General features: G+C 36.5%; 1 protein-coding gene across 1 annotated transcript; it reads right to left on the minus strand.

The window, feature by feature from the left end:
- Positions 1 to 531: 531 nt before the first annotated feature.
- Positions 532 to 20,349, minus strand: LOC140149879 (F-box/LRR-repeat protein 12-like). The gene is made up of 3 exons (XM_072171903.1): positions 20,241 to 20,349; positions 18,791 to 18,924; positions 532 to 1,786 (listed from the first exon to the last, which is right to left on the minus strand). The coding sequence occupies exons 2-3, from the start codon at positions 18,901 to 18,903 to the stop codon at positions 607 to 609; spliced, it is 1,293 nt and encodes a 430-aa protein (XP_072028004.1). The 5' UTR covers positions 18,904 to 18,924; positions 20,241 to 20,349; the 3' UTR covers positions 532 to 606.
- Between the last annotated feature and the right edge of the window lie 3,559 nt (positions 20,350 to 23,908).

Below are 23,908 nucleotides of genomic sequence, written 5' to 3' on the forward strand. Positions count from 1 at the left end.
TCATGATCATGGCCGTATTAAGTATCGTTAGTGAAAATACTAAAGTCTGCACAAAAAGAAACTCAGCTGTTATAAACACGCCTATAGCTTCAGAACTAATATTTGTTTTCACATTATTTCAACATAAAGAGAAGGATGGTTTACTTACGCGCATTTCGACACCAAATTTGTCCAATTTTGTTCAATATTAACAATACAGCAGTGTTTTGGAAGAAAAATACCCCAATTTAAAAGTTGCAGCTATTTGTATTGATTTGAAGTAAGCGTGAAGATAGTGGCGGGCTTTACGTGCTACAGTGCTGGCATATAATAACCATTGATCGCTGTAAACTGCAACTTTTAAATTCGGGTATTTTTCTTTAAAACACTGCTGTGTTGTTAATATTGAACAACATTTGACAAATGTGGTATCAAAATGCGTGTAAATAATTCATCCTTCCCTCTATGTTGAAATATTGTGAATTGTGAAACAGTTATTAGTTCTGAAGCTATAGTCGTGTTTATAACAGCTGAGTTTCTTTTTGTGCAGACTTTAGTAAATAACTGATAATTATGTGGAGGACAATGTTTTCACATCATGCATCTATTTAAACATTTTGATGAAATTTAAAAACCCCAAACTGGCTCTGGCTCCCAGTCGCTCCAGTAATTTCTGTTTTGACTCACTTCTATACGAACATTGGGTGAAATTTCCTCAATGTGTTTCCAATTCCGTCTTTCTGCTACATCGTACCCTGTGAATTGGACATAAACAATCTTAGGGAGAGAAAGAATTACATCATACACGGCAGAAACATACTCGTCATTAGTAGAATAGTCTTTTTCCTGCACTAGGTAAAGCCTTTCAATAGAAGGATGACCATACAAATCTCTGATACCAGACGCGGTATAGTATCCATCGGTAAGCTTGAGAGATGTGAGCTTCTTGAGATGTGTAGCAATAAGTGCCATGTTTTCATCTGTTATCATCTTACCGCTGAGTTCCAACTCCTGCAATTGTGTTAATGCTGAAATCACCAAAGCAGATATTTCACTAGACGGTTGATGTATTCCAGTCAGTGTAAGTCGTGTCAAATCCTGCCATTTCTCAGCGATGCCACACAAGAACTCGTCAATATTAAAACCGTCACCACGGGTTTCAATATTAAGTCTGAAGGAACTCACTTTGGTCAACTTCAAAAGTGCTACCAACGCTCTGCAAATTTCTCTACTGTTCGTGTTTGAGCGGATATGCTTAATGAGAAAGTTCAACTCTGTTATCTCTTGCGAAAGTGCGTCCCAACCTTCAGGTGTCACAAAAAATGCCTTAATTCCGGTAATTGTCAAACGTCGCAGGTTTTTACACTTCCCAAGACGAAGCATCAACGATTTCTGTATGGCAGGCTGTATGTGGCTACATTTATAACAATCGAAACCTTCCAGTGGAATTTCATATACTCTGACACTATCAGCAACTGGTAAAATAATACAATCGTGATAATGGGGAAGACGTGAATCAGTATATTCCGAATCAAATACAGCATGTTCTTTACCATTCGCAGATAGGAAGGAAATTGTTTCCAGATTACCACAAGTTTGCTGCAGATGTGACCGAATCTTTTCACTTGTAACATGAAGATAAATGGATTTTAATGACCCACTAGTGTATCTCTTTAGGAAATCAAGTACAGCTTTCTCTTTTTTGGGGAACATCCAAGTGCAATACCTCATCTCTTGTTCTTGCCAGAAATCAATATGCGTCCAGGCTTGAGGATTTGAAAGTATTCTATGAAATCTTTTATTTACTCTGCAAAAAAATAGAAACAATGTATAACAATGTCTGTTAAAGTTTCGTTCCGTGCTGTATATCGTCACGATTTCCGTATACTGACAAATGCCAGATTACTCTAAACCGTGACTATACATAATAGCCCTATATATAAGTGACGCGATCTGGTCCATGGAGGCCAAAGGAGCCATTTTTAAAATAACATGAGTTATTATAATTATTACCTTACATACAAACATTAGGCGACTATCATAGGCCCTATATTAAAAACAACAAAGGTCTAGTATACTTGGTTCTAAAGTTTTGTGATGTCTATTTATTATGTAATTGTTTTTTTCTCAATATTTTTGCCTTTATCTCAATTTCAAATTTGCCGCCTTTTGGCCTCCATGGACCAGATCAGGCAGCGAGTGGCATGATAGAGCCGGCAACTTGTGAAACCGCCCGGCCGTATGGCATTTTCCATATACTCGGTTAGTTTTGGGGTTCATTATCGAACCCCAACGGTTTTAGCTTGTATTTGTATTATTTATTAACATAGGCCTATTTGTTTGTGATATTTCAAGCGTTTTAAATTTTCAAAATAATCCCATTTAATCACACGGTTGCCGATGAAAATTTACTGAATTTAGAGGATGCACGGCGACCACCACCTGGACCAGATCGTGTCACAGGGACGTATCGAGAAGGTTCTTACCCGGGGAGCTGAGTTAGGTTTGTGCCGCCCAGACGAAAGGATACAGGATGGCACCCTACCACCCTCCCCCCCCCACCCACACCCCCCCCTACAAACACACACCCGATCAGAGGCGGATGTAAAGCAGTCAGAGGTGCCCAATTTTAGAAAAAAATATAAAAATGTAAAAAAATAGCCGCGAATCGGCTAGTTTTGATTCAAGCCTGTATCCACCCGGGTCACATGTTACGCGTGTAAGTATAAACAGCCGACGACGGTGATCGATTCTAGATACCGATGGGGGTGCTCAAATATACGGTTTTGATCAACCTGTATTAAATCTCCGAGATTCCAGATTTTATGGAGCCCGAGAAATTATAATTTCCCTCTCAATATTTTCATATGCCAGTTTGCTCGAGCCCCAATCACGTCATTTAAATTATAATTTCTCGGGCTTGCATCGTTTATTTCCGATTCTCGCATATATTAATTTGTGTTTCGCATTGTCTTACGCCCTGCCAGGGTGAAGCATATAGGCCGCCTCCTTCTTCATTATCTTAATACTATTTACAGAGTGTCCGTCCGTCCGTCCGTTCGCGCGCTATCGCGTTCGTGTCCACGCGGGTCGCGTTCTCGCGGTGCGCTATCGCGGAGTATCAACGGGAGTGTGCGTGGAGTAGGCCTACAGTGCGCGCATCGGAAAAGCATTACAGTGTGACTAACAGGTGCATCTCATCGGGCCAATAATAATTATAGGCCTTATTTTCAACACATATTTCAATACCGAACACGTGCACACACCAAACACGTGCATATAGGCCTATTTCAGCAGAACATGACTGTTTCCGGAATCCCCCAGAATGGTTAACATAAAAATTATCCGTTGGGGGTAAGGCCTATAACCGTTTTTGCGTTCACGTTTCTCGCGATTGATTAGATTACTTTAGTAACGGTCTATATCCACGTCCAGATACTAATTTCGGTTTCTCTTAATGTGGTAACAGGGCAGGGCTTGGAAGAGGCGAATGATGGGTTTCCAGATTATGAGTAGGCCTACCGAAGTAAGCATCACACCTATAAAACAAACAGAGTTGATTAAGTTGTGTCAAGTTGGGTCTTGATCATTGAGAGACGCATTTCATAGTAGTTAAAAAGTCAGGGCAGGTAGGCCTATATGGGTAACGGGTTTGGGTAATTAGAAGTAGGCCTATCACGAGAAGCGCCCGACCCGAGAACCGAGAAATCTAGTTTAATATATAATTGGCCGCTGAGACACAATGAGAGAGTTATCATGGGGACTTAAGTGGAGATTGCCCGAGTACCGACTGTGAACTCAGGTAATACCGTGATAAAAGCTCTGGACCGGTAATCCAGCGACCGGGGTTCAATCCCCGCTGAGTCCTGATTTTTTCTCTCTCAATATTTTCATATGCCAGTTTGCTCGAGCCCCAATCACGTCATATTTTATACTTGTTAACAATGTTTACCATTTGGTGCATCATTTTTACACTATTGCTTATGTGGGTGGGGCATGTGATATTGTGTTCCCCTGTCCTAAAATGTGGAGAAATGGTCTAGAAAATTTAGACTTCCGCTTCTCGGAAGGGGCTCACAATCAGAGGGCGACATGTTCCCCATTTGACTTCCATTATAACGCCAATGGTACCGCGCTATATGTATCTTATTATACCCTCTCAGTCTGAATTTTGGCCTTAAAACTGTCTTTCATAAGGATTTTGTTTTTCAGATTAATTGCCATAACAATTCGTCGGCTGTATTCCATAGTGGCGTATAGTGATTTTTGGTCATTTTTTTTAATTGAAACATATGTTTTTAATAATGTTCTCTTTCATTTTTCATTCGTCAAAACTGGCTAATTAATAAGTAATTAATTAATTAAATGTGGCGTATAGTTACAAAGTGAAATTTTGTGTTTTCCATAGTGGCGTATCGACCATACGCCACTTTTTATACACATTTATAATTATGAAATATCGGCAAAATGAAAAACATTGTATGTCATAGTGGCGTACACGTATCGGACCTATACGCCACTATGGAATACAAACGACGAAAAGTAACGACATAGGGATTACATGGCGACCGAGGTGGCGTAAGGTTAACTTAAGGTTAGGGTATTGCGTTTTGTTTGTTTTCCATAGTGACGTATAGTTTTGTGCTTTTTGTTTTCAGTTTGCCAGATATAGTATGTATTAATTTCTTTTGAAAAATATATAACAATAAAATCTATTTAGTTTACTACAGAAATTTCACATCATTTACAAAATATAATGAATGCCTGATTTACACAACTCGATTTTAAATTGGCATTTCTTCGAACCCGATTTTCTCGAAAAGTTGTTTATTCGCGGCGCCCCACTATACGCCACTATGGAATACAGACGACGAATTGGAATTGGTAATCTGATAATTGCTTTAGGCAAGATTGGCAGACTGTGAATCTATTATATTATTTTTCGGTCATGACTACAGCTATGGCACGATTTAGGGTGTACTTTTGGTGTGAAATGTGTGAGGATTTTGTGCCTCACTCACATTACCGCCCTCTCATAATAGTATCTCCACATACAGTCTCCATACACATAAACTGTTTATATGTGTCATATTATTTTGTGAGTGGATTTCCTTTGTTTTATAGTGTTGTGCGAGGCCGTCATTTCCAGAAGAGAGTAAAATAATCACGCCCTCTACAGTCTCAATACGCATAAACTGATATGTTTGATATTGTTTTGCGAGTGGATTTCTTTTGTTTTATATTGTTTTATGAGGCGATCATTTTTAGGAGAGAATAACAAACACTCTATTTTATGTTTTCTATTATTTTGTGATTGGAATTCTTTTGTTATATATTGTTTTGTGAGGCCGTCATTTCAGGGGAAAGATTTTGTGCTTCACTTACATTTACGCCCACTACAGTCTCTATACGCATAAACAGTTATGTTTGATATTGTTTTCTGAGTGAATTTCTTTTGTTTTATATTGTTTTGTGAGGCGTTCAATTTTAGGAGAGAGTAGAAAACAACTTTATGTTATGTTTTGTATTATTTTGTAAGCGGAATTATTTTGTTATTATGTTGTTTTATAAGGCCGTCATTTTAGGAGAATTTCGTACACCCCCCCCCCCTCCCCCCCAGCAAACACAAAAACGTTTTAAATAAGTTATATTTTGGGTTTTGGTTTAAGTAAAAACGTTTTAATAACATTAAAATGTCGGTTATATAAAGGTCATGAAATCGTTTAAAACGTTTTGTATGATAACACACTACAACAATATTTTTAAAATGTTTTCGAAATGTCATTGTAAACTATTTTTGCAAACATTTTTGGCCAAATATTTTGTCAACACTTAAGGGCTGGGGTATGAACGTTTGGACAGTATTTATTTTGGGACATTAGAGCACATCAGACATATCGAATTGCATTCTGAATATGAAGAATGTCATTCTGATATCAAATAATTTTGATTTTTGAAATTCGCAATTTAATACACATTTTATGGCAAATCATTAAAATTGATATTTTGATATTTAACAGTACTCGAAGTAAACTTTATAAATCTGATGATTTATACTTAAAGTGTATGTAGGTGGGATGAAAAGCCGACGATCAATTGAAAATTTTGACCTTTCGAATTGAAGATATGGATTTTTTTCCCAAAACACCAAAAAAATTAGGTCTTTTTGGGAAAAAATCCATATCTTCAATATGAAAGGTCAAAATTTTCAATTGACCGTCGGCTTTTCCTCCCTGCTACATACACTTTAAGAATATATCATTAGATTTATATAATTTACTTCGAGGACTGTTATATATCAAAAATTTGTATTATATTGTGATTTTTAAAAATGAAAATTATTTGATATTAGAAAGACATGCTTCGTATTCAGAATGCAATTCGATAGGTCTGAGGTGCTCTCATGTCCCACAAAAAAATACTGTCGAAACGCAATAAACGCTCATTTTGGATCCCTTAAATAACATTATATTAAAATATTTGCACCCAGCAAACACAGAAATGTTCTTAAAATGTTTTTTACAAAACATTTTAATAACATTTAAATGTCGGGTTATATAAAAGTCGTGAAAACATTTTTAAAACGTTATTGTAAATATTTTGGGCAAACATTTTTTGCAAAATATTTTTTAACCTCAAAATAACATTCTGTTTAGAATGATTTGTACCAAGTTTTCAAAAATATTTTTGGAATGTTATTAAAAACGTTTTTATACCCTTTATATAACCCGACATTTAAATGTTTTCTGTAAAACATTTGTGTTTGCTGTGCAGTAAATTACCAACAAATGTTATTTAATGTTATGAAAACGTTTTATACCATTAATGTACCCTTTATATAACCCGACATTTAAACGTTTTCTGACAACCTTTTATAACCTTTTGCGAATGGTGTCGAAAATGTTTTGTGTTTGCTCAGGGGTTTGCTGGGCCACTCACATTCACGCCCTCTACAATCTCTATACGCATAAACTGTTATGTTTGATATTGTTTTGTGAGTGGATTTATTTTGCTTTGTGAGGCGGTCAATTTTAGGAGAGAGTAAAAAAATAACTGTATGTTTTGTTTTCTTTTATTTTGTGAGCGGATTTCTTTTGTTTTATATTGTTTTGTGAGGCGGTCATTTTAGGAGAGAATAAAACATCCTTGATTGTATATTTTCTGTTATTTTGTGAGCGGATTTCTTTTGTTTTTATTGTTTTGTGAAGTGGTCATTTTAGGAGAGAATAAAACATCCTTGATTGTATATTTTCTGTTATTTTGTGAGTGGATTTTATATTGTTTTGTGAGGCGGTCATTTTAGGAGAGAGTAGAAAAATGTTTAACATTATTTTGTGAGTGAATTGCTTTTGTTTTATATTGTTTTGTGAAGTGGTTCTTTTAAGAGAGAGTAAAAAAAATTACGTCCTCTAACAGTTTCAATACACAATAAATGTTAACTTTATGTTATTTGTGAGTCGATTTCCTTGTTTTAATTTGTTTTGCGAGGCCGTCATTTTTAGGAGAGAGTAAAAAAAATAAATTCCTTATCGAAACTTCTCGCATTTCCAATGCTGCATAATTACATTGAAAATGTTATGGGTTTGAGGTATTTGATATATTTTCGGTTTTTTATTGTTTTGTGAGGCAACAGTCTTTAAGTCCTATAGAAATGTGAGGCTGCAGAAAAAAAATGGCCATTGGCCGTGAGACATTTATGAGAGAATAAAATCATTACATGTTCAATTCGCCGGCAGATCCGCGATGACCTGTTGTGGCGTGTGGTGGTGAGCTGAACGACAAATAATCGTCAGTGCGCGCTGATTCGAATCCGAACGGTTCTGATTTTTTCTCTCCTTTATTATAGTGCCAGTTTGTCTGAGCTCAATTTCTTTATTTAAAAATATAAAAGAAAACTTTGCCTTGCAATTTAAACCATTTATAAATTGAAATAAACCCAGGCTTACGAGCTAAGATCTGCTCTGAGACAGGACCAGAAAAAGCCCTGTAAGCCTGGCTTTACAGACTTGCGTGGACTCTGGAAGCCGTGCTTCGGAAAACGTGTTTGCAGTACTGGCATGGAATAATTGATAGGAAGAGGCACTCCCTAATTAGCATGAGGCCGCATTCTTATTTAAATTAGCCATTGTGTAATATAAATTCATATTCATGTTTACCGGTAGCACTTTACACCAAAGAGCTTTTAAATAGAAATAGTGTCGCAATAGATTATATAATCTTTTGTTCGTTTGATGCCGATTAGAAGTTGCGACAGGCTATTCATAAAAGTGGTATCATTGTTTCGAATAAAGGGGTTCCGCCATTAAATTGGTCACTGATCCGGCATCATATTAACGCTCTACATGACAGGCGAGTATCAATAAGTGACCACACTACAGTCATGTGTAAGGGCAGTCATGTGCAAAGTGGTACCATTGTACTCACGTATCCCAAATGTGTGCTTGTGTGGGTCTGAACTCTATAAAGGAGGCTTTAGCTGTTGATGCAATCATCTTTACCACCCACCTGACGTTAGGCGTTTCATTTAAATAAATTGAATGCTCTTCCTGATCGATTACACATTAGAATGTATGAAGGCTGCCATGTCCAGTCCTTATATCTATATTACACTATAATGGTAATCGCTATCCGTATACATGTAAGTATAAGTATAGGCCTATAAAGGTTGTTTTTAAGAAATTTCCATTTAATTTTATTTTAAGAAGGAGATTGGTATAGAAATAGTGGCGTACCCAATGAGGGGAGGGGGTTGGGAAGGGAAGATTCACCCCTGTGAGAAGTCTTGGGAGGGGAGGAGGGAGGAAGAGGATATGGAGATTGAGAGAGGGCTGGAGGAAGGGAGAAATGAAAAGATATAATAAAGACAAGTAGATAAATAGAAATATAAGGAAAATGATGGGAATGAGAGAGGGAGGGTGAGAGGGGACAATGAGAGGGAGGGAGTGATAAAGTGTAGGCCTAGGAAAGAATAAGTACAGAGAAGGGAAAAGAAAGGAATGATGAATACATTTAATAATAATTATTAGGCCTATATAATAACTAAACACATAACAGCACTGGGCAGCCATTCGATGATGTCAATGCCTTTATTCTTTACGTAATTAAAACGCCCAGTCAGATGTATTTCACACCTACCAAACACAAGTCACCCAATGTCGAAAACTGGACGTTGAATGCACACTCTCATGAATATTGATTGGCAACATTTTCCAATATGTCAGCGCTCTAATCGGAAACAATAGAACAATAGACCCTGCAGAGCGTTGCTTTACACCACCACGTAGGGTAAGCCATGAATAATTTAGTGTTGTAAAGTCAAATAAGCTTCATTCTTTCCATTCTGGAACAAAATCGTAGGCGGAGGCAGGAATCGATCTCGGTACCTCTCGGTTGAAAGGCACAGCGTACAACCACTAAGCCAAGTAACTATCTGCTGTGAGACGTGTGATTTTAATCCTTGATATTGCTCAATGGAATAAATCGTGAAATTAAATCAATAATAAAAGAAGCAGAGTTTTATTTAGGGCTCAAATTGGAGAAAGCTCTACTAGAGAAAAGGAAAATATTTGTCTTTGCTCTAAAGAAAATATTTAAGTTAGAAAATAATCAAATAAATTTAAATAAATATTTTGAAACAGAATGTTACGCCTATATTAGAAAAAAATATATTACAATAACTTGTCTATACTATAATTTAATTAATTAATTAATTAATTAATTTATTTATTTATTTATTTATTTATTTATTTATTTATTTATTTATTTATTTATTTATTTATTTATTTATTTATTTATTTATTTATTTATCACTAACATTTATACTCACTTCATCACTCACTCACTTAAAATTAATCTCATTCTGATGACAAAACAACCCCATTAATTATATCATGAACAATATTATTTAAATTATTTAAATTTTGTAAATTTGACCAAATATTTTTATAAATGTCCCAGATAGATCAATTTGATTGTAGGTGCATGCAGTAGAAAATAGTCTAAAGACAATATGCAAAGTTTAAGGCCTATTATGGTGGGTATACTTCGGGGTATACTTTTGGAGCTACATTTTATCTCAGGTCGAAATATGATGAAAAAATGAAATGTGTAAAAACGCGTTTGAAAATTTAAAAAAAACGTTGTTTTAAACCTTTTATCCGATTTGCATAACTTTTAAAATTTTGTTTAATGTATTATCAAAAGTGCATTATGTTAATGTGTCTAATAATGAAAAACACATTGATATAATGATGATTTTTTGATTTCTCTTGACACCTGTCTAACTTTAACTTCAAAATGTCAATTTATTGCTCGCATTTATTTCAGAAAAATTAATTCATCCACCAATGCCAAGAAATCTACCGTCACCACTGTCTATTTTACCATAATGACAGATTCAGTAATCATCCATCTTACAAAATAATATTGTGTGAAATAATGTGTTCAGTAAATCAATCAACCAATCAACTCCTCCTCTCAATCACTCTTGCATTCATTCATTTACCTGTTATACATTCACACTTTATTCCAACAATCAATCATCAATCAATCAATCAATCAATCAATTCATCAATCAATCAATCCATACATCAACACAATCAGTCAATCTGTCAGTCATTTAGTCTCACGTCATCACAAGTCATAAAATTAAAATTGATCGACAACTTGATTGGTCGATCAGTTCATTGTTTGATGGTTTGATAAGTCTATTGATCGAAATTGACTATTATATAATTATTAATATTGTTATTGTTTGATTGATTGATAACTTGAAGAATTGATTTATTGATTAATTCGTTGAGCCGTTGCAAGTGAGTACGTGAAATGTTTAAGAGCTGAGTTACTTCAATAGGCTAGGCCTAAATTAAATAGATAAATAAACAAATAAATAAATAAATAAATAAATAAATAAATAAATAAATAAATAAATAAATAAATAAATAAATAAATAAAGTAATTAATTCATACATTCATTCATTAATTAACTAATTAATTATTAGATAAATAAATAAAAGTTGTGCAAGAAAAATCAATGCAATAGATGTCCCATTTCGTTTAGGGCTGATTCTATCTGTATATTTGTTTTCTTTTCATAAAATTGTTGTAGGCCTATTTCTCTTTTGAAATCATTAGGGCTGTGCAATAATTATGAGTCCTGGGGGGAGGGTAAAATTGGGGGGCATGAGATTTTTGGCGAGCCGCAAGGGGGGACAAGCAATTTTTGGCCAGCCGAGGGGGGGGGAAGCGATTTTTGGCACACATCCATGGGGTGCATGATGCCTGCAAATTGGGATCCCAAAAAGTTGGCATGTGCAAGGGGGGGCTAAGAATTTTGGCGGACCGAGAGGGGGTGCAAGCGATTTTTGGCAGGCTGAGAGGGGGAGCGATTTTTGGCGGGCCGTTCGAAATTTTACCCCAGGGGGCTCATTATGGGTCCCCGGGGATAAAATTTCAAACGGCGTGTCAAAAATGCCCCCCCACCGGCCTGCCAAAAATCGCTTATCTGCAAATAAAATTGTGTACCCCCTCGTTAACATCCAAATTATTGGGATCCGATCCCGCAAACCTTAAATTAAATAGATTCATCAGATTGGTGGATAGGCCCTCCTATAGACCGATTTTTTACTCATTATTGACCATAGGCCTATTAAACAGGCGAAGCATTTGGTTTTGTTAAGACAATTTGCATATTTAAGCGTTTCCGGACGCGTACTGTTATCCTAAGCCTTTTTAGAGCGTTTTATTTAATAGGCGTAGGCCTACCATGTGCAAAAAAAAAACCTCCCCCGGCTCAGAATTATTACACTACGGGGATAATCTCCAAAATCATTCAATCATTCTTTTGATAGACTTAAACTCTTCTAGTAGGCCATAGATTTTAAATACTATGAGTAGGCCTACACGTAATTCAGCAAGTGACATATCAGTGCAATGTACTACTACAAGTGCTATAAACGCCGTGCATCAGTGTGTCACTTCATTAATATTACTAACCGGCTCACACGTTGTTGTGTATAAATCCAAATTCAAAACACTCGGGTGATTATATAATCAGTGGCCTCAGCTCAATTGAGGGCGTTTCAATTTATTACGTGATTTGGGAAATGCACAAGATCAAATAGAACGGCGAGTAATGATTATTTACTTGTTTTTTAAACACACTGCTTAGGGCGGTAATACAACGTGTACGTCCGATAACTATAGATTGAATGATATTTATCATCACACGAGGAAACGAGGTCAGTGGAGGTCAGTGGTCTCAGCTCTTAAAGCGGGCGCACTTTCAAGCTTGGTACTCGCATTGAACAGACAAAGTTCGCAAAACTGAATGGCGGCTTTATTTGTCAACCGTAATTAACATGATCAAGGGGACGAACATAAATATTCATAACGGATCGATAACTGGACTCATTTTCTACCAAGCAAACCAGCGGAATTTGTCATAGGTTTGCGTGCTTAATAGAATAACCGTGAATTTAGTGTCACCCCCGTGGTACTGGTCTTACGACCTCGTTAGCCTTGACATAGGGCCTGCACTTTGGCTCGACATTTGAAAGGGGCGTGAATTCATTTTTGGATACGCCCCTATTATAATTAGGTAATACTCGACTCACACACATTCCCTATTATGTATGTACATGTACCACATGTAGTAAATCTGTCTGCTTTATCTGTATTGTGCCGTTCTTAAGCAAATAGTTAAACACGATTTCATCAAACATTATAACAATAGCTCTTTTACAGTGTGCAATCATCTCGAGCAATAATTTGGCAATAATAGAGGATGTGCGTGAAATTATTGATTGGCTCCATACAAAGGATTGAAACCGGTGTCCTTCACCGTAATCATGGCGCAATGCAGTGCATTCAATCAAACGTTGTCGTCAACCTATTTGATCGTATGGTGCATTTGTTATGTGTGTGAGACGATTGCAATAGCTTGTAATCATGCTTTTGTTGAATGAATTTGAGTACTCCGCCATATTTACGGAATGCTACGTCATAATCTAGGTGATTATTTGCATCGGATGTCTTGAATACGCTGGCGAAGTTGTGTAATAATCGGACTAATGCTATAACAGTAGGTGAATACAAGTATTGAATATAGGCCTATCGCGTTGCAAAGCCCAATTCAGTGATCCCAGCGAAAGTGAAATAAAAATCAAATTGTTACTTTTATAAAAAAAATTAATGAACAAAATTGACAAAAAAACCAAGAAAACGGCAGTATCGACGAAGTTGAAGCCCCATTCAAATAGGCCTACATGTAGCTAATTTATATACTGTCTGTAATACAGATTCACGTAAATGCATTATTTTTGTCTTAAATAGGCCTACACGGCTTTTGGCTGAACCACTAGCAGAAGACACCAAGTTGATGTTTTATGACCTTTGACATTCTTTTGTGGCGAGTGACATGGTCAGTTCAATTCACGCCGAGTGTCCTTGACAGGTTTGACTCTGCTTCAGTGGTCATGAAAGAATTCAAAAGATAACCTCTGCCCCAAAAATCCCAAGCAATTGTCTGAAACTGCTTTTCGGATGATGTATCATAAGAACTCAGTCGTCAAATGATGATAGTCATATAATGACCAAAAGATTATTACTGACTACTATATCATTGACGACTGAGTTCCGCAGTACACAATCTGAATTTTGATGATTTTTACGATCGTCCGGATGAAAAAATCACTGAATGGGCCGTTAGTTCCCTCCTCTCCTTACCTTGGCAATATGAATCAAAGAAAAATAAAGAAAAAAATAAATAAAACAAGAAAAAAAAGACAAAGAAAAGAAACAATAAAAGAAAAACAAATATGAAAAGTTCGAACAATATTTGGTTTATAAAATTAATGTAACCGTGATGAGGCTCGAACTCACCACCTTCCGATTTAAAGTTCGAAGCGCTCGTGAACAAAATTCTGATGCCTTACCAAGTGAGCTGTGCTCTGAGATACGAAATAAAAATAAAATAATGCACTGTATACCTGCTTGTGTCGGTAATTGATTTGCTCATATTCCATAATGGTACAGTGCAACAGAGCAAAAATGCCCATAATTTAAAAGCTATATAATTTATGAACAATATACACTACACATAAAAATACTAATACAAGGGGATTTCAACATAAGAATCCAAACAATTAAGTACCAACATGCACAGCTTTGTCCTTGTATCACATTTGGGTTTTTAACAAAATGTTATCAAACCTCTACTGTGATTGGCAGCTGCACAAGGCATCTCTTTGATAGCTGATAATGGCCATCCATTCAGCAAGTGGCTACTAACTGACCTTGACAGGCTTGAATGAGCACTGTCATCTGCTACAAAACCATCACACTCTAGGTTTGACAATGGAGTGAAAGACTATTATTATTGATTAGGCGCGGATTTTAAAAGTACAGCTCCTATGCGTGTATAGCAAAAAATTGGAATAGAATGTTTGGAGTCATGTAACTAAAATACTAAATGCATTCTGCAAAATGTGCTCTATCTGACCAATTTATAAAGCACTTCAATAGCTTTAAGGGATCTAAAATGAGCGTTTATTGCGTTTCGACAGTATTTTTGTGCGACATGAGAGCACCTCAGACCTATCGAATTGCATTCTGAATACGAAGCATGTCTTTCTGATATCAAATAATTTTCATTTTTGAAAATCGCAATATAATACAAATTTTATGACAAATTATACAAATTTGACATTTTTCAATTTTTTGATATATAACAGTCCTCGAAGTGAATTATATAAATCTAATGATATATTCTTAAAGTGTATGTAGCAGGGAGGAGAAGCCGACGGTCAATTGAAATTTTGACCTTTCATATTGAAGATATGGATTTTTTTCCCCAAAAGACCTAATTTTTTTTTTTTTTTTGGGAAAAAATCCATATCTTCAATACGAAAGGTCAAAATTTTCAATTGATCGTCGGCTTTTCATCCCACCTACATACACTTTAAGTATAAATCATCAGATTTATAAAGTTTACTTCAAGTTCTGTTAAATATCAAAAATATCAATTTTAATGATTTGCCATAAAATGTGTATTAAATTGCGAATTTCAAAAATCAAAATTATTTGATATCAGAATGACATTCTTCGTATTCAGAATGCAATTCGATATGTCTGATGTGCTCTAAAGTCCCAAAATAAATACCGTCCAAACGTTCATACCCCAGCCCTTAATTTGACACATTGTTTGACATGTTTGTTCGGAATTATGGTAAATCATTAAATAAAATATTTATTAATTAATCAATTATGTCAATTAATTAAACATTTAATGCAAATATGCATATTTTCTCTAACAGAATTGTAGGATTTGACAAGAGCCATTTTTCTTGTAAGTTTGATTCTTATAACATACCGGTATCGTATTGCGTCCCATTATAGTTACAGAAAAAAAATACGCGTGCAGGACACACATACGCACCCCTACACACACACACACCCAAAGGATCGTACCGTTTTACAATCGTATAACATTCTTTGGCGCTAGTAGTAGTAGTAGTAAATTCCAATTTTCTTTGCTTTACCTCACTTGTTCTGCTCAAAATTAAAAGGGGACATATCTGACAGTAAAAGCTTACATTTTATGGAAATTATGTTTAACTATTTGTTTAAACAGCACAAAACAGATAAAGCAAAATTACTATACATAGGACTATACATGTATGGTATACCAGGGACTGTTTAAGAATATATCATCGAGGACTGTTATATATCAAAATGTGAAAATATCAAATTTTAATAATTTGTCATAAAATTTGTATTATATCATAAATTTAAATGAAATTTATTTGATATCAGAAAGACATTCTTCGTATTCAGAATGCAATTCGATATGTCTGATGTGCTCTCATGTCCCACAAAAATACTATCGAAACGCTCAAAACGCTCATTCCAGATCCCTTAAAGTCATAATGTACGATCTTATAATATGAATTTGGTTAATTTTTTTCAAACCTGATTTTTAGCATATTTGTAATGTTTACAACTTGCACCTAAATGGAATCAGCCAAATTGCTTGTGTTTGTAGGTAAATAGAGCAAAGTTCGACATAAAGTCATAATGTCATCCCATAGAACTGCGTGTTAAACGGCCAAAATAACAAGCAGTGTTTCTTTCACTTTACCTTATTATTTCAGCTCAAAATTAACAGAAACCATTCCCGATAATTATTACTAGTATTATTTCAGCATTTTGTGTATATAATGATCGTACATTAAGTCTTTAATTTGGTTAATTTTCTTTGTCTTTTTTTTTTTCTTTTCTTGTTTTATTTATTTTTCTTTGATTTATATTGCCAGGGTAAGGAGAGGAGGGAACTAAAGGAATATTCAGTGATTTTTTGATTTTTTTTTTCATCCCGACGATCGTAAAAATCATCAAAATTCAGATTTTGGATACTAGACTGCGGAACTCGGTCTTCAATGATAGTCAGTAATTTTTATATTTTGGACATTACTATGACTATCATTTGAGGACTGAGTTCTTATGATCCGAGGAGCAGTTTCAGACAATTGCTTGGGATTATTGGGGCAGAGGTTATCTTTTGAATTCTTTCATGACCACTGAAGCATAGTCAAACCTGTCAAGGACACTCGGCGTGAATTGAAAGACCATGTCACTCGCCACAAAAGAATGTCAAAGGTCATAAAACACCAATTTGGTCATTTGGTGTCTTCTGCTATCTAAAGGCCTTATATGGCTGATTTTGTACCTTTCGTCATTGTCATAGATGTGCTAACAAAGCTTGCTAGTGCAGTGGTTCAGCCGAAAGCCGTGTGTCTAAGGCAAAAAATAATGCATTTACGTGAGTCTGTAATTTATATACCGGTACTGACAGTATATAAATTAGCTAGGCCTACATGTATTTGAATGGGGCTTCAACTTCGTCAATACTGTCGTTTTCCTGTTGCCATTTGTTTTTCATTAAAAAAATTTATAAACGTAACAATTTGATTTTTTTTCCACTTTCGCTGGGATCACTGAATGGGACTTTGTAGCGCGGATTATTCAAAACTTGTTTTTACCTACTGCTATATATATAGTATTAATCCGATTATTACATAACTTTGCCAGCGTATTCAAGACATAGGTTATGTAAGGGATAAACTGTACATGGGTATAGAGGCCCTGCATGCTTTTATTGATTGGCTCCAAACAAAGGATTTGAAAAGTGTCCTTCACCGTAATCACGACGCAGTAGCCTACAGTCCATTCAATCAAATGTTGTCAGTGTGCGAGACGAACGATGTATAAATCTGGAGGTCACATCATCACTTATCATGCTTATTGTAAAAAGTTTGTCCAATGCATATACTGTGTGTAGGCCTATTGTTCCCGGGTATTGTCAATGCAATCAAGCAAACAGGTATTATATTTTGAAAAGGCCGCTATAGTATATTCACATGGGTGTCTTGAATGGCCAATCATATGGGACATAATCAAATTGCAGTGACTGCTTCCTTTGTTACCACATGTCAGTCATCTTGTGATTATTGGCCCGGATTATTGGACCATGTAAACCTGCAAAAAACGAGCCAAAGTGCAGGCCCTATGGTGGCGTATCGTGGACGCTATACCCCGGGGCTACAGAAAATGTACATTTTGCCGGCCCCTGCAGCAACAGCCCGAAAAGGTTGACCCAAGTTGTAGCCATAATGGCGCGCTCAAGAATCTAAAAAGTATTTGTGTGTGTGTGTGGGGGGGTATGATCTTCATCTTCCGCAGCCCGCATGTGCTATGCCACCGCTCGAGAAACTCACCCATGGAGTCATACCAGGAAATATAGACATCTTTATTTAAAGCACTCTGGTGAGAATTGCTTCGCAGGACAGCATGTGACTCAAGCAGCGTAATTTCAATTTGGCCTCTAGAGCCATAAGGTTTCCGTTTTCTACTTTTGAAAATCCGTTCATGTCACTTCCCGTCATATCAATTTGTAAGCGCTCTTTAGCAAAGTCATAGTTCATTGAATTTACAACCGTATGACAAAACAGGCGAAAATAGTAACTTTTTGCACAAGATTTGCAATTTAAAGAGAATTGGCCATTACTCATTCTAGCGACGCTAGTATATGGACAATATAAGTGTGCTTTTTTTATCTTTTCAAATATAAGTGTGTTTTTTCATTTAACGACATAAAATTTGAAAAATATTGTAAGGAACACTTGAGGTTTTGACTTTTAAATCTACATTTTGGTCAAAAAAATGTGCTTGGATAGGTAGTTTTCAACAGATTTTCCACATTCGCCTTGATATGACACTGAATTGCGTTATCTGTTGACCTAGTGAAGAAAAAATGTTTTAGGGGGAAGTGTTAGCTTTCGTTTGAAAAAAAAAAAAATAAAAAATTCTGATTGGATGAAGGGAACACTTGACGTTTCGACAAAAACCAATCAAAGAGGCCCATTTTTCACCTAGAAGCTCCACAGCTCTTACATTGCTATGTACTCAACCGTGTAGTGTTTTTGTAGAAACCTTTCCATATGGTTTTACTATGTTTTGTTTGTTTTTCAAGAAGTTTAATAATAATAAACAGGCTTTTGCTACAGTGTCCAATACAAGAAGGCTTAACAGTATACACATAATACCAATAAGTAAATAAAAAAACACCAACAGTTTTCAATTCTATTTTTCCAACTATACATGAAATCCTGTTCACCGACATATTCATGACCCCTACCCCCCCCCCCTTCCGAAGAAAATAACATCCCCTTAACATATTCTGTGTCCAGTAAAAGAGGGGAAGAGTTCTGATATTAAGCATGGACATATTATAGACCTACATTAGGCTACATACCTCATGACCATAAGACGTTCATATAGAGTGAGGAATGAGAAGATGATAATGAGGGCATCATTTGTAATGATATCAACAGGACATCCTGGTGATGCACTGCTAGCTGAATCCATTGTCTTGCCGGTTTGATCAAGCTGGATAAGAAAATAAGAATTGCACAAATGTTTGTTTGCTTGTTTGTTGGGGTCTGTTTGTTTTAGTAGTGACATTATTCTCACAATAATATCATATACTTTGTCGTTTCATTATTTGTTAGTTGGTTGGACTGTTGGTTCGTTTGATATTTTTCTGGATAAGTTGTTCTTAATATATTGTATTCAATTCATTTATTTATTATTGTTATTTATTTTAATTTCCTATCTCTTTCATGACATCAAACAGAGGTCAAATGAATAAAACAACAACACGTCTTGCTATATTCTTCTTTAAAATTATGATGAACATGATGAAGGGCCAGGCCAGCATGCTTTTAGGCTATTAAAAAAAAGCTAGCCTAACCTAGCCTGGTCCAGGGGCGTAGCAAGAGCCTCGGGGGCCCATGGACAAGAAACAGTGCGGGCCCTTTTAGCAAGGCCGGATTTACCATTGGGCCAGAGCCCTAAAATTGCCATGTGCATTTTTCTCTTAGCCCGACAGACAACACCATGTTTAGAACCAAAATATGGTATGGTTGCAAAATTTTGCGAGCTTCACGCATATCATACTAACCCTTCGCATAACAAAATTCACCTTCATTTTGGGCTAAAATGGTCTGAAATTAAAAAAAATATTTCGCGCGCAAATGTCCAGTAAGATCAGAACAAAATAATTAAGCTTTTCTCCCTCTAATTTGCAATGCTTTTACCACCACTGTCGATCTTATAGTAGGCCCCCAATTTGTAAACCAAACTTGGCCTCTTGAGTACACATGCCTCCAAATTTTGGCCAGGCCCATGAAATTCGGTCCTGCCTTTTAGCATCTCCTTAACCAGCGCTTATTTCATTTTCTCTTTTGCTTGGGGCCCATGGACTTCGGGGCCCATTAGTCCCCCCGTCCCGCTTGCTACACCCCTGGCCTGGTCGGAGGGGGGCACTTAGGCCTAGCACAAATAACCATACGGTACAGGCAAAATTTCTAAAGGTGCTTTAAAATATGAAAAGGGTAAAAATATGGACAAAATTCGTTTCACAATATCAATTTAACAATTTTTTGAAAATATAGAAATTTACGATTTAAAAAAAATGTCTCACCAAGGAGTAAAAAATTGTCTCGCCAAGGTGTTGAAAAAAATATTGCTTCACTGAGGTGCTATTTTTTATTACAATTTTGTCACAACCCCAACTTCCCAGCCCCCCTTGATATCTAATGGTGCGTACCTTGCTATATGGTTAAATTATATAGAACAAAATTGAAGCTATAATTACTATTAAATGTCGTACATAATCAAATAATCTAACATTTCAAACTTACTCGATATCGTTCAAATCTCGTCAAAAGCAGGAAACTTGAAATCTGGAATAATCTCCTCACTATTTAAAGTGTAATTGTAACTTAAACAGATACAAGTAGCAGGTATAGGCCCTATATACACAGTATGCATTTGACCATGTGCAGTGATTTGACCTGAGAGCGGAGAGCTACATGTAGTATCTTTCTTTCTCTAGGTCTGAGTTGTGCCTCCGTCAGACCCTGGACTACTGCTACTACTATACCGTTGGCCCTTACCAATAATACTAGTCTCAGATTTGACCTTGACCTACACTCGTATCAAAGTGTTAGGGAATGTTCATAAATACCTTGGGGCTGGTAAAAAGGAGGGGAAAAAGATTTGCACCTTAAAAGAGGGGGTGAGTTTTAGGTGAATCCAGGACTGCTTTCCTCAGCTCCGTGGTGCTGTAAAATTATTGACTAAAACGGGGGTCCAGAGGGTAGCATTGGAAGGGGCAGCGCCCACTTGCCTAGGGAAGATTTACATTTATTAACTCAATTTGCGCGATTTGGTGCATACTTATAATGAACCAGCGCCACCTGGCGGGGGTTGCAATGGGGCATCGCCCCTTGCCTAGGTAATTAATTTTGCATTTCTGAACTCAATTCGCGCGATTTATGGTGCATACTATTTACCTTATAGGGGAGACCGGGGATGGAAGTTACACGGGGAAGTTGATACACCTCTCAGTGTGCCAAGCTGGAATAAGAGAGGGCAGGCTAACTGACATCCATATGTTGCCTACACATAACTGGGGTACACTGCCAATCACGAGCTTTCTCCATTGTTCTACTAAAAAGTTATGTCAAAAAAACTTTTTTTGTCCTCTCCTAGTAACTTTCTGACAAAACTGTAATATTGTAATAGCTCTAACGACTGGAGGTGCATAATGCTAGCTTGTTATGGTAAATATAGTATGTGTAGGTCACTAATATATCCCCGAGTCATGATCTGTAAAAAAGTTCTGCCTCAGGGTTGTGTTATAATGGCGTATGTGTGCAAAACTCCCTATGGGGATAGTTGTTACACTGTAACAACTCTACCCCATGTAACAACCTACCCCAATTACATTTTACATGTGTTGAACTAAATTTTGTTTCAATTTTCAGGTTTAAATATTTCATATGTTTACTGTGTATTTGCTTTACATAGAGCTGTAATTGCTCTACTGTTAATGATGCCAAGAACCTGGAAAAGGAAGACAGAGAGGGGTAAAACACCTCTTAAAGTATTATGGAAGCTGCTGCCCAACGTGTGTTGGAATATGGCGATTCTTTGCGGGTTGCAGCGGCTAACCATAATATAAGAGCATCATAATTTAATATAAATGAACTTATTATAGAATAAAAATGATCTAAATGCTTCTAAGGTCCATAAAATTTTGTAACATTGTAACAACTTACCCCGCATGGTGTAACAACTTACCCGGTATGCGGGGTAAGTTGTTACAAAAAATTACCTTCATTAGTTAATTAGTAGTTAATTAGTTGTTTGATGTTTTCATGTTTTGTATGCCCCAAGGTTTAGTAAACATAATGTGCTAACCACACACCCAAGATGGAGTGTTTGAGTTCTTTCATTGGAATTATATGGGGGCAAAATGTAAATTGTGTAACGTCCATCCCCGGTCTCCCCTACTTATAGTGAACCAGGCTCGTAGCGACGCACCCCCCCCCCCCACAAAAAATAAAATTGCAAAAGTATACAAAAAGTCCAAAAATTTAAGAATTTGCGAGCGTAGCGATCCAAAAAATTTGATTTTTAAAGCTTTTTTGGTCAAAAAAGGTCTAAATTTGGGGAAGAAAGTCCACTTTTCACAGAATTACCCCCCTTTGGAAAAAAATCCACTTTTTCACAATCAGCGCCCCCTCCCCAACAAAAAATCCTGGCTACGGGCCTGTAGTGAACCATGAAATGAGAATCACAAAATGTTCAGGGTGTATGAACGGGGTTCATTCATATATTTTCATTATTAAACGAAAGAGTTTATGCCTCGGGGCGCAAGCGGCCCTCGTGCATAAACAACCGTTTAGTCTTGAAAATATATGAATGAACCCCAATTTAGTTCCAAAACACAGAAGAACACTTACTTACATTCTAATGTTCTTTGTTGTGGACCATTTAATGTTAAACATGTTGAAAAGTACAGCAGACAAACAAAATAAGAACACATATGTGAGTGGACACTACGAATGAGCCGTAAACTCGGCAAATTGTATCTACTCACCATACGGTGAGTGGTTTTTTGAAGCTCCGAGGGGCAAATTAGTTGGATATCCATATTTCGCGGTTAGCGGTTCCTTGTAGCCCTGCTGGGCAAACCAGTTGGATATCCATATTACGCGGTTAGCTGTTCTTTTTAGCCCTGCGGGGCAAACTAGTTGGATATCCATATTTCGCGGTTTGTGGTTCTTTGAAGCCCTGCGGGACAAATTAGTTCGATATCCTCATTTCGCGGTTAGTGGTTTTAACGACCCGTAACCACCCCAATCAGCTGCATACAGCATCCAGCTATTTTAATTATCAAAATACTAGTTTTTTTTAATGCTATTGGGTAAAAGAATTATTAAAAAACTAATAGCTGAACAAAATGGTTCAGCCAGGGACTGGAAACGACATATTGATGACTTTATATAGAGTGTATTCAATAAACCCAAGCGGAACGAGAGTTGCTAAGTAACCGCTATCCGAACCATAAACACACATGCATGATCAGACAACGAGTGTTCAATTTCCTCATAGCATCCCACGTTGTACACACGTCAGTCGAATTTGGCGGTGTTGGTTTGTTAGCCCTCCATAGCTCGAGATACTCTAGCTAAAATACAGGTTTACATTTACTATCTTACATTATCTTGCTGTATTTCAGCTAGAGCGCCAGACGACAAGCTTCCGGGTTTTTTTGGAGAACAATACTGTTACGTAAGATGAAGAAGAAACCCGCCTCGGAGCCCGCCCTACTCATTATTTCATTGTACTTATTGCAATTTGCCTCCACACATTACGTAATCAACACAAAGCTTTTGTGAGGATTAGTGAGTGGATTAGAAATTGACAGTCCCTCATTTCAAATATATAGTTTTGGTTTCTCTATTGTTCAGAAACCAAAAATCAAGGGATTAAAATGTGGAGATGAACTGGTATGCAATCATAACACTATTGTGCTGGGAGGACACAAGAGGGTATATATAATCAAAAGTATAATGGCCTATAACCATACGTATATAATAGCCTATTGTGCTAACATTTTCATTATCGATATCTAACAACGCGGGCGATTTTTGATGCTCTCTTGCCGTAGGTGGCACACTTCCATGACACCATAAAATAAGTTATGCATAGACATCGTTGAGACATAAATGATGGATATATACGATTCCTAGGCCTACATGTAGAAATCATGTGCATATATTGAGGGGTGGGGGGTGTTTTTGTTTATTTGTCTGAAATATAAACGATGCATGATGATGTAGATGATTTGATTATGAATTAGATTATTCCCGGAAAGCACAACCCATACCTCTTACCTATGTTCCCTCCGCCACCTATATAAAACCTCCTCCCTCCCCCCCCACACTCGATATCGACTCTTCCCTATTATTCCACTCCACTCTTGAGCTCCCTCTCCCCCTCCTTCCCTTCCCACTTC

This window comes from Amphiura filiformis, chromosome 4, assembly GCF_039555335.1.
Source record: "Amphiura filiformis chromosome 4, Afil_fr2py, whole genome shotgun sequence".
NCBI lineage: Eukaryota > Metazoa > Echinodermata > Ophiuroidea > Amphilepidida > Amphiuridae > Amphiura > Amphiura filiformis.